The sequence below is a fragment of the Schistocerca cancellata genome, chromosome 1 (genome assembly GCF_023864275.1).
Source record: "Schistocerca cancellata isolate TAMUIC-IGC-003103 chromosome 1, iqSchCanc2.1, whole genome shotgun sequence".
Lineage (NCBI taxonomy): Eukaryota > Metazoa > Arthropoda > Insecta > Orthoptera > Acrididae > Schistocerca > Schistocerca cancellata.
Genome location: NC_064626.1, coordinates 714,425,311 through 714,437,859, shown reverse-complemented (window position 1 = coordinate 714,437,859; position 12,549 = coordinate 714,425,311). Strand labels below are relative to the sequence as shown.

The 12,549-nt window shown below is 39.1% G+C and overlaps 1 protein-coding gene across 5 annotated transcripts in view; it reads left to right on the top strand.

Annotated features, from left to right (window-relative positions):
- The window catches only part of LOC126184979 (protein tramtrack, beta isoform-like), a 393,339-nt gene that overhangs the window by 146,371 nt on the left and 234,419 nt on the right, over positions 1 to 12,549 (top strand). The window contains exon 5 of one of the 5 annotated variants that reach the window (XM_049927708.1): positions 1,826 to 1,911. The exons of 3 other annotated variants lie outside the window; for them this stretch is intronic. In XM_049927708.1, coding sequence (XP_049783665.1) covers positions 1,826 to 1,911 — 86 coding nt within the window. The remainder of the gene's footprint in view (positions 1 to 1,825; positions 1,912 to 12,549) is intronic. One more of the 5 variants, XM_049927690.1, reaches the window with a different exon arrangement.

Here is a 12,549-nt window from a genome sequence, read left to right as displayed (position 1 = left end):
TCTTGCTTCTAGAAAGTCCAACACCAGAAAATCAAATGTAAGTTTCTTTAGTTCAATACATAATTCATTTGTTCACAACAAATAAAGTTGTTACACAATCAAGGAATAAAACGTGCTTGCTCCTTGTACTGGACATACAGCTTCTATGGCGCGAGCGGCAAACACGTGTCCACGCCGATCGGCTGTCAGAATTGCAGTATCCTCCCGATACACGTCCATCCTGCAATCACTGAAACTGGTGGCGGAGTAGACACATCTCCACACTCTCACCCTCATACTTAAAATATTGTGTGTTCGAGACAGTGGAAAGCTGAGTGTCTATAGAACTTTCACCGAAATTCTCGAGGCATTACAAATGTACACCAATGAAGGCAAGACAGAGATGCTACTCATGTATGGATAACATAAAAAGTTAACAGAACAGTAGTTGCAATAATGTTTTCATGTGTACAACACAGGTACAAGTAGTACGATCTTAAAGTACTTTTGGCTGCTTCGTGTGTGCACGAGTTCTATGAAATTGTAAAGCCTTTTGTTATAAAACCTCATTGTCTGAAGTGTAAAAAAAATTATAAAGAGTGGTTCTTCTCAGAATATTGCTGTGTATAGGGTTCCTCTGCCTGAGTAGCATTATGCTTACCTTCGGCCACAATAAAAGAAAAGTAATGGTGATTTAGTTTTTATCAGTGGTTGCCTTTACTTACATGCCATATCATTGAAAAGTACTAATGTACTGTACTACATGTACTCATATTGTATATAAGAAAATATTATTGGAATTACTATTCTGCCAGCTTACATTGTCCATTCATGAGTAGCATTTTTATCTTCTCTTCCTTGCTATACATTGAGCTGACACAAACCTTCAACTGAAGATGTTGACTGAATGGCCAGTGTGTTTCCATTTGTGCACTGACAGTCAGCAAGTGGATGAGTGCTAGTGTATATGATAGTACAGGAGTGTCAAAGTCAGTCCTGTTTTACATTTTTAATAGTGTCATACTTACGTGACTGGTACATTGCAATGTGTTTTTGAACAGGTGTTAAGGATAGGAAGTGGATTACCAAATCAAAAATTTGGAGTGCTTTTTAAAAAAGACATACTGCTGTTCATATGTTTGTAACGAACAAACTTACAAGAAATGCAGTCGTGCTGGTTAATGTCCTTATGGTAGCTAAATATTATTTGCTTAGTAAATTTTTGTTTTACTCCTGGGGTTGTCAAAATAAATGGGACACCCTGTATTAATGTGTAAATGTATTGTCAGTGCCCTCAAGAAAAAATATTAGTAGTAGTAGTAATAATAATAATAATAATTATTATTATTATTGACCTGCTTCTTGTATAATCCCCCCAGCTGATGGCCACTTCAATCATGGGCTCATTTACTTATTATATGTGACTGTAACTTTCTATCTTGATCCAAAGGCTTTATATCATACAGGGTTTCCATCCAATACAATTCAATTGAATGGAGAAAAGTAGTACAGTATGTATGAAAAACAATGTACAAGGCATAAGAAGCAGCTCTTATGCTCTTTTCCCCTTCTTTGTGTACACTACGTAATCTACATGATCTTGAACTGCAATGTTATCTAATACCATTACACATATGTCCTAGTATTTTTGTTTATAACACTGTAATTCTTATATAACTTCAGTATACTTAATTTAACATCTGTCTATATGCACACTTGCTTCCAAAAGAAGTAAAAGCATTAGCTGATAATTGCACAGTTGCATAAAAAAATAACAACATTATTGACTGGACACAGCATTAGGTCTGGAAGCAGAGGACTGAAAGTTAACCTCTTTTTCTTCCAGGCCGAGTGCGCACACAATACGAAGACAAATTCTGCCCAGATCCCATAGTTGCAGGTGCTTATCGCTGTAAATTGTGCTGCAAAGTGGTTCGTAACAAATGGCACCACCTTAATTCGCACTTCCCTGGAGATCATCGTTGTTGTTATTGTGCAGCCGTTTACACACGAATTGACAAACTAAAAGCCCACTTGCGAAGTGTACATAATGTAGAAATCCAGAAATATATCCGCTGGGGATCAAGTTTCTCTGAGCACATTGTCACATCCTGTAATAGATAAAATGCAGTGAACTACAGTAAATATAATGTGTAATGCCTTTTGTACATAATGCTTTTTCAGTAGTTTTCTAAGGCAGTGTATAATTTGTGATACATTGTGAGTGTGTGTATGTCCATGTTGATAGAGGGGTTTGAATAGTTTTTGTTAGTCAACTGTCTCATTTGAGTGTTCTGGTATTGTGAAAGTTAGGGAAAACTTAAGAAGAGAACCGACCAAAGACTGTTTGCAGCATCTTACCTGATTAAAGAAGAGCGTTTAAAATATACATACATTAAAGTTGTGCAGTTTTAGTATACGTAGAGTAAATAAAATGACATTTTAGAAGTTAACATTATCCGTGTTATTTATGTAGATAATAAACACTGGTTGTAATATACTGACCAAATCTATCACGGTTTTACATTTTTATGTCTCTGTTACAAAGTAACTTTTTGAGAATACCAATCAAAACTCAAGAGAAACTATTAAAACCATATGGAAAATGCTACAGTTAAATTGAATTTATTGTAGGCTCCTTCTGATAGAGAAATGCATATGAAGAAGCATGGAGCACACTTGATGCTACTCATACTCCACTTGCCCTGCACCTCTCAAAAAGAGTCTATGTTTTATTCTTACTGCATGAAAAAATACAGCAACCAGCCCCCTTTTATACACATTTAATTATGCAATGAGCTTTTACTTTGCATCTTGTAACGTTTACCTCAGATTTATGTACATAACAGACAATTTTATTTACACAAGCACTGTTGCAGCACAACATTCGCCATGTTGCTGGATAATATGTTTGTCTGCATTAAAAATTTTTATTTAGTTTTTTGAATTAAATACACACATGCGTATGAAACATCATGATACTTACTGTGTAATATTCACACCCCCAGGAGAGCCTCAGTGGACTGTGGAAAGCAGTTCAATCCAAATGTAATTTTAAATCTGAAATACCTTTAAAATAAATCTTTCATCTTTATAAATATTTTGGGATTTGATTTAACATTTAGTTAAATAGAAGGTTTTGCTTTCAGGCTAATAAGCAAAAGCCATTGCACTGAATATATTCTTGTGGGGGAAGACAAGACTCATCTTTCATATAAAACTGCTGCATCGTATAAAATAATGTATTGATGAAAATTTTCTGTAAACAAACATCTTGATAACGACATATGTAATATAACATACAAGAAATGAAATTAAAAAAGGAAATACAGGTGTTCATTAGGCTTTATAACTTTTAAGACCACGTGTTCTTCCAGTGTTTGGTAATGCACTGTCGGATATCAGTAGACAAGTATGGGAAAGCTATATGAAGATGGATATTGCAAATCCACCATCAGTTGTTCTATATCTTTAAGTAAGAAGTTGAAGCTGATTTGCGGTTTGGTGCTGTTTTTTAACTAATTTTATAATAGTTAGTTAACATATTGCAGGCAGTCAGTGTAAATGCAATCAATTGTTGTGTACTATGGTTACTGAAATGAGGAAACTGTAATTTCCATCTTGGAATAAGTAGATCACAATTAGAATTTTATCTGCTATCTCATTATGTCAAATATAGTGGATAAAGATAACGTCTTAGACCACTGTTTAAAGATAGTGAATTGTAGCATTAATGCAACTGGCTTACAAATTTTTGCAAGTTTGTGGAGTTCTTATTGTCCACTTAACTTACATATTGCTGTAACGTCCATTGTCTTTTCCATTCCGTTTTGATTTCATTGCGCACAAATAAGAGATAGCACTACTACAGTGGTATGTATCATATTTGACAACGAACATCGAATGATTGTAATATGGGATGTGTTATCTGTTACCCTGTCATTCAGTCTGTGTGAGATGTCACTGAATATTTTTGGACTAAAATTACTAACAATGCTTTTACTGTGAGCAATAACATCGGTTAATTTTCAATGGAGAAGTTACTGAGAATGTGTCTGTTTTGATCTCTTCTGCTCTGACCATACTACCACCAGAGTTAATGTCAGTGTTCTAGGTCTTTTGGTAACAGACAACAACAGTTTCCCATTAAAATCGTATATTTCATAATGAGTCAGAGCTTTCAGTTGCATATAGAGGGTTATTCAGCGAAGCTGTTTACCTCAGGTAGTCTCAAAACCAGTTGAGATATCGTAATATCCTGTTTTCACGGAGACTGACTGTGAGAAAATTTGTACTAAATGATGCACAGTCTTTATTAAACCTATATTAATTGCAAATGTATTGTTATTAGCTTCACTCTTTTAAATGGAGCTGTAGAAGTTTTTGTTTATTTGTAGTATACGTTTCAAAGAGATGAATTCAACCAAATTCCACTCTCTGAAATCTGATATTAGTTGGATCACAACTATCTAATGCAGCCAAGAGAGCCAAATTACAAATTTTGAATTGGTGAAATAAAGTTTAATTTGAAACTGATACGAACTGATACTTGTCCTCAAGTATTTGGAAACGTGCTAACTGCAAGCCAAACGAGATGACCTGTTAATATGGCTCACCATTTAATTATGCTAATAGTTCTACAATTGTTACTGCCAAAGCCTTCAAAAAAAACGCCAATTGTCACAAAATGAATGGATTTGTAAAACTGGAAACTCTGTATTATAGATCATTAATTTTATGTGAAGAAAAAACAGCACAAGGATTTTAATTTTGAGATACACACTTCCGTTGTAAAATTACATTAGCAATGACAACAAAAAGTAAATCATAAAATAAACTGGTCATAAACATTTCCATAACATACCATTTATGATAAAAACTGCATGAAACGCCTATCATCTACTGCAAAACACATTTGTGGTTCTATGACTTCTGGATAGGTTGAAAACATTGCTTCAGTATCTTTGCTTACACTGCAAAACTTTGAATTTTTAAATCCTCTTGGATCAGTGGAAATTGTGCACAGTTTTCATCTTAGGGCTTGGTCAAGTGAAAAAAGGACCCTCTCTTTTGTCATTGATATTACCGTATACACAAATGTGTATTTCATATGTTATGAAATGTTATAGCTGACTGTAAATTATGTTAAAGTGTAGATGACATGACACTGGGTAGTAGAGGCACGGAGTTGTTGACAGACACATAAACAGGACTGAAAATTTTGTTAGCTTTTGTATGAATTGGTTTGTGAGCTACACACACACACACACACACACACACACCTACATTGCACAGGCTAAATACACAATGCCACTACTGCAGGTTGACTGAAGGGAGGGGGGGGGGGGGTGAGAGATTGTATCAGAATGTGGGCAGTGGTAGAAATGAGGGAGGAACTGAGAGACAGTGTAGGGGAAGGCATGTGCATCCTCATTAGAGTATGATAAGAAAAGAATTATGTTTGAAACAAGCAGGATCTAAACACCTTTCATGGAAAAATTAGAGAAATAGTGGTCAAACAGTGGGCAGCAACTCAGAAGCAGATCAATTGAAACAGCACAGACACTAATTGCTCTACAGAATGAGATGGCAAGAGGATGTGATCATACAGTCCAATCTCGACAGGATGCATACAACTGGTGAACAGCAATGTGACAGAGGACAACTGCAAAATATTCGTTGCTGGGAGGAAAGAGACAGCGAAATTAAATGGGAAGACCAAAAGGAAATGCAAAAAGGATCTACCAGTTGAAATTGAGAAAGACTTCAAAAACAGCAACACACAAACTTTCCATAAGATCTTGAAAACTTAAACTCAGACAGTGGAAAGTCCAGGATGAAAACACACACACACACACACACACACACACACACACACACATCCCAACCATACACTTGGCCACTGTCTTTAGCAAATGGGGCCTGACTGCGGAGTGCGACTGCATCTGACATTAGCACCATTCTGCTGAAGTGGATGTTGGGGTAAGGAAGACGTATGGGGCAGAGAAGAGATGAGGCAGCAGGGTACAACTGGAGGAAAGTGCTTTGCTCCTGTGGGAACATGCAGTGTCATCATGGCCACAGGGTGGGCTGCTAGGTGCAGAGTCGGGAGGCTGTGCTGAAGGGGGAGTAAGGAAGGGGATGAATATGTGGAGAACAAGGAAAAGCAAAGGTTGTGGCTTGCGGGAATAGAAGGTATGTTGTCGGAAGAGTTCCCACCTGCACAAATGAGCATAGCTGGTGTTGGTAGGAAGAATCCAGTAACCTATAAAATATAATTCATTCCTGTAAACCCTCTGGCCTCAATCTGCGCTAGTCCATGCCCTCTACCACCTATACCCTTTACTGCTGCCACTTTAGCACTATACACACCTTCCAATCCACCAATGTTCCTACTAGACTGTCCAATGTACCTACTAGACTGTACTCCTTCCCTACTTGTTTCCTCTCCCATCACCCATATTCGTGGCCCCCCTCCTCATTACAGCCTTTCAACTCTGCACCTAGCAGCCCATACTGTCTCCCCATCACATTCCTGCATGCTCCCACTTGCAGTATAGCATCTTCCCCCACCACTACCTTGCTATCCCTTCCCCTGCCTCCGCATCCCCTCCACCCACCCCAGCTCATGTCAGAAGCAGTCACAGTCCAGCCCCCAACTGTTCAGAAATGGTAGCCTGTGTGTATTTGTGCTTGTGTACGTGTTTTCTGTCCAAAAGCTGAAATATTTAACAGCCTTTTTTTTATTGTGATTGTCTGCCACTTAGAACAAAGTTAATAGGATATCAACCATAAAGTCCCTATTTCAAAAAAGAAAATAGGCAATGGGCTCTAAACAATGTTGAACATTGCAAGGAGCTTGCCAGATATTTCAAAGAATTACATAACTGCTCAAAACCAACAAAGAGGTTCCCACCACAAGAACCTTGAGGACACTAATTCAAGTTCATTGCCTCCAGATGAAGAAGAAATTGCCAGTCAGATCAAAAGACTCAAAAACAATAAAGCATCAGAGGAAGAGGAGAGATTAAATCATAGCAAAAATGTTCAAATCAACAGGCTCAAACACCATAAAGAAATCAACAAAATATTGAAAGACATTTAGAAAACAGAACAAATTCCAGAAGATTCAAAAAATGCATTAATTTGTCCATTACACAAGAAGGGAGGCAGAAAATGTGTAAATAACTGCAGGGGAATCTCGTTAATATCAGTTGCACACAGAATTCTATCCCAGTGTCTTCTTGACATAGCAAAGAAATAAACAAAAAATTGAGGTGTATCAGGTCATTTGTGACCAGAGAAAATCTTGCAACCTAAAACTAATTCTCAAATCAAAGGATTTACAGCAAAAATTTGGTCTGCACATTTGTTGATTCCAAAGAAACATATGAGCCAACGGCCTCGCCACAATGGTAATACTGGTTCCTGTCAGATCACCAAAGTTAAGCACGTCATGCTGGGCTAGCATCCAGATAGGTGACCATTCGGTGTGCCGAGTGCTGTTGGCAGGTAGGGTGCATGCAGTCCTTGTGAGGCAAACTGAGGAGAAGTAGTAGTTCGGTCTTGGAAACTGACATATGGCCAGGAGAGCGGTGTGTTGACCATGTGCCCCACCATATCCACATCCAGTGACACCTATGGGCTGAGGATGACATGGAGGCCGATCAGTACCATTGAGCCTTCATGGCCTGTTCGGGAGGAGTTTAGTTAAAGAAACGTATGACTTAGCTGTCTGCGAACCACTCTTCCAAACATTAAAAGAACACTGTGTAGATCTGAAAGCACTTCCAGTCATAAAACAGACACTGAAAGACACAAATTCCAAATTAAAAATATAGGGGACATTTCAGAGCCTGTAGAAATCAAAATGGAATTAAGACTACCACATGGGTTACCTCCAATACTTTTCAACTGTGTCCTTGGAGAAGTGATACATCCCAAAAGTAAGGTCTCCTACGTTTTTATAAGTACATAGAGCTGTTTATTTCTACAATGGTTTACATCAGTTTACAGCTTGAACATTTAGCTATTTTTCAACATAATCACCATTTATGTCGATGCATTTTTGTAGATGCTGTGGCAGTTTTTGTATGCCCACATCATACCAGCTCACTGCCATGCTGTTCAGAAAATTATGAACCTCTTCTTTGTACCTTGTTGATGGAGCTGAATCGCTGGGGCCACAATCAATGCTAACAGGTACTGTGAGACTTCGAAAAAAAACTCAAACGGGCAATTCAGACCCTGAGAAGAGGAATATTGAGCAAGGGCGTACACATTCTCCATGACAACACTCGCCCACACATCGCTTGGCGAACCATTGCTCTCCTGCAACAATTTCAGTAGAACATAATCGCCCACCCACCCACCCACCCTATAGTCCTGTCTTGGCACCCAGTGATTATCACCTTTTCCCTAGGTTAAAAGAAGATTTGGCCGGAAAGCAATTCAGCTCTGACAATGAGGTGAAAGAAGAGGTTCATAACATTCTGAACAGCATGGCAGTGAGTTGGTATGACATGGGCATACAACAACTGCCACAGTGTCTACAAAAATGCATCGACAGAAATGGTGATTATGTTGAAAAATAGCTAAATGTTCAAGCTGTAAACTGATGTAAGCCAATGTAGAAATAAACAGGTCTATGTACATATGAAAAAATAGGAGACCTTACTTTTGAGGTTACCCTCATAAATGACACAAACAGAAAACAATCCTCAACAGTCAGACATTTTAGACAGAGGTAAGTTATCTATAGATTGCTTCACATTTGCAGACAATTCAGCAACCTTCACTCACAACATTCGATGAGTCCAGAATCAGATTAAATTCGTGATAGATGCTGCAGAAAAAATCAGTCTCCAGATATCTTTTGAAAAAGACAGAATACATGATTTGCAACAAACCAGTTCAAAGTTCATTGAGACAGAATATCACAAAATCAAATGAATTCAACAGTGTAAATGCAGGGTGTTTCAAAACTTGATGGCAAAACTTCAAGAATGGATTCCTTATATAAAAAGGAGAAGAAGAAGAAAAATAAAAATGACTATGTCAATATGGGCCCAGAACTGCATAGTTACCAACTTATTTGAGCATGTTGCTGTTACGCAATGCATGTTGACAAATGCTGTTTGTCACAGGAAAATGTGTGATGCCACTTACAAGTGTTACACAAGTAAACAAGTTGTGAATCAATGTGATATGGGCCTGAATATCCAGTGCAGACGAAGTACAGTTATCGCTAGTTAAATATGTAGGTGTTGGCAGATCTGTAGTTTGCAATTGCAGTATGCAGTATGCTCTGAAGTGATTCGTAAGTAGTAGGCTTTAAATTTATCTGCAGCCCTTTGCAAAGTGCATATGGGTAGGTTTGTGATAGCCTGTGCCTGTGGTTTATATTCAGGAAATATAAACCAACCAAGAGTTGGTGACCATGCATTACATGTATGGTTTGGCAGATGACAATGTATTAAAGGCATGTCACTTGTACCAGGAATGCTACCCATTGTGCAGATTACCAGACCGAAAGACATTTGATGATCTTGGCCTCTGTGAACAAGGGAGTTTCACGTGTCCACAGGCAGTGGGGCTCGGCTTGGATGTAAAATGCCAGAGGATGAGGAAGATCTACTCAATGCTGTGGAGGAAAGTCCTGGGATCAGTACAAGGTGGTTAGGCTTGCAGAGGAATGTGCCGTACATGACAAACTGGAGATGTTTATGTGAAAATGTGCTCCATCCATACCATCTGCAGCATGTACTAGTCTTGTCTCCTGCAGATTATACTCCAAAGGTAACGTTCTGCCAGTGGTTTCTGCAGCAAAGTATTATGATGCCCAACTTTGCAGCTGTTGCTTTACTTGCTGACATTCATAAGGGCTGGACTCCAGATTTTGCATAACCAGCAAATGTGGGTGGACTCAAATCGCCATGCAACTTCCAGTCGTCTCTCCAGCAGAAGTTCCCCATTAACATATGGACAGCCATTCTTGACAATTCCTTGTTGGGATGCTGTGACCCCCAGGGAGACTTATTGGACCTAACTACACAGATTTCTTATGTACTGTGTTTCCTGAGTACTTAGAAGACATGCCACTTGGATCCTGTCGACAAATGTATTTCATGCACAACGTTTCATTCACGCATTTCAGTCTATGTGCCTGGAGGCATCTGCATGCACATTTTCCTGAGTGCTGGATAGGTAGAGATGGACCAATTGCTTGGCCACCCTGTTCAACTGACTTAAACCCTCTGGACTTTCACCTGTGGGGACACAGAAAGTCTCTTATGTATTCAATTGCTGTTGTGGATGAACCTAATCTTTGTGTGACTTCTCAGACAGTGTGAACTGAACCAAGAACTTATGATCACCTATAGAATTCAATGAGATGATGAACAGAGGAATCCATTCCTGAAGTTTTGCTGTTGGGTTTTGAAACATCCTGTATGTAGAAGGTATCAGGTAGGTGCATAGGTGTGTGTGTGTGTGTGTGTGTGTGTGCGTGTGCGTGTGCGTGTGCGTGTGTGCGCCTTTCACGCGACTCAGTGGCTCTACAATTTGATGAGTTGTTACCCTTACTACTAAACTGGATTTTACATGTTCGTATTTTTTGTTATTGTTGCATAGTGGTTAGTTTAAGGACTTGTGAATATTATATGCTTATGGAATGTCCTCTGTAACAGAGACATATTGATTTAGGCACTATGATTCTACACGGTTGTGTATCTAAGACCTGCTATATTACCTATTTTTCAATGTTACATTATTATTATTATTATAAGCAATATTCTAGGCTGTGTTACATGAGTGTTTTGTAAGCAATCTCTTTTGTAGCTGTGCTACGTTTTCCCAGTATCCTACCAATTACACACAGTCTAGCACCTGTTTTACCTACATCGGGCCTATGAAAGAATTACATTTCATATCCTTACAAATTATTAACACCCAGGTATCAGTATGAGTCGTTTCCTTAATCCAGCAATTCCTTAAGTCTCAGTTCACTGAGTCGGTAGCTAGTAATGATACGGCATGCATAGTTGCACCTCACATGGACAGAGTTGGTTTTGTGGCACAGAGGATCAAGTATCAGTTCCAATTTTGTTATTCTCGATATTTCCCTTCATGCTCATGAACGTGTTCTCACCATAGAAAAGAGAGCGTTTTGTAGGTTAATGTTTGCTGGGATGCCGACTCTGTGGGTGCTTCCTCTAATTTTTCTGGGGCTCTCAGTACCAACACAAAATGAAAACATAAAAGTTGGGGAGAAATTCAGTCTGCCAGTTATTTCAGTTTTGACGTCGTGCTTTTGTATTGGCCCATACGTCTGAGCATTTTTGAGTCAGCGTATAATTTGATGCCTGACAGCTACAGTGGGCTGGGTGCGGGACCTTCGCGGGCCTGCCTCAACGTAACGCGATTCCCGCCTCAACATAACGCGATTTTGTTAACAACTCTGTGGCAACGCCACATTGTTGTGACGGCTCCGTAGATGGCTACTGTTTTCGGCTGTAGCCATTAGCAGTTGAAAGCTGGCAACAACGCTGCAAGCGGTCAGGGATCGTTTTACACCGTCTCGACTAAAGTGTTGCTCACTCTTCCAGAAAAATGTGATAACCGTTCAGCGTCCTCTCACGGAAACATTATGAAATGCTTTGAACATTCCGCCCTACGGGCAGCGGCTGGCAGAGATTTAAACTGGCTGCTTTGTATTAATAAATCTTCACCCACTCCGTAGCATTCTTTGTGGAGCAATTAAGGCGGCCACACACGTAACAGTGTGCATGAGCAAGGATGCACAAATTCCTGGAATCTACACACGGTAGACTGGCAATGGCAAGGAAAGCATTTCTGAAGAAGAAAAATTTGTTAACATCGAGTATGGATTTAAATGTCAGGAAGTCGTTTCTGAAAGTATTTGTATGGAGTGTAGCCATGTAGGGAAGTGAAACGTGGACGATAAATAGTTTAGACAAGAAGAGAATAGAAGCTTTCGAAATGTGGTGCTACAGAAAAATGCTGAAGGATTAGATGGGTAGATCACATAACTAATGAGGAGGTATTGAATAGAATTGGGGAGAAGAGGAGCTTGTGGCACAACTTGACTAGAAGAAGGGATCGGTTGGTAGGACATGTTCTGAGACATCGAGGGATCACCAATTTAGTATTGGAGGGTAAAAATCGAAGAGTGAGACCAAGAGATGAATACACCAAGCAGATTCAGAAAGATGTAGGCTGCAGTAGGTACTAGGAAATGAAGAAGGTTGCACAAGATAGAGTAGCATGGAGAGCTGCATCAAATCAGTGTCAGGACTGAAGACCACAACAACAACACCACACGGTTCAAGCAGTCTTATTCAAGCATTAGTTTGTTTATCAGAAAATGGCGAACTCAGACGATGCGCTGGCTTTGGCAACCTTTTTCCTTGAGTTACGAAAAAAAAACCAAAAGATAACATTAAATGTGGAGTAAAGAGTACTTAAATAAACCTAAACATTATTCCCATGTTAACTATTCGCGGTAGACACGCTATGGAAATTACTTTTTTTGCCCACGATAACTTGACG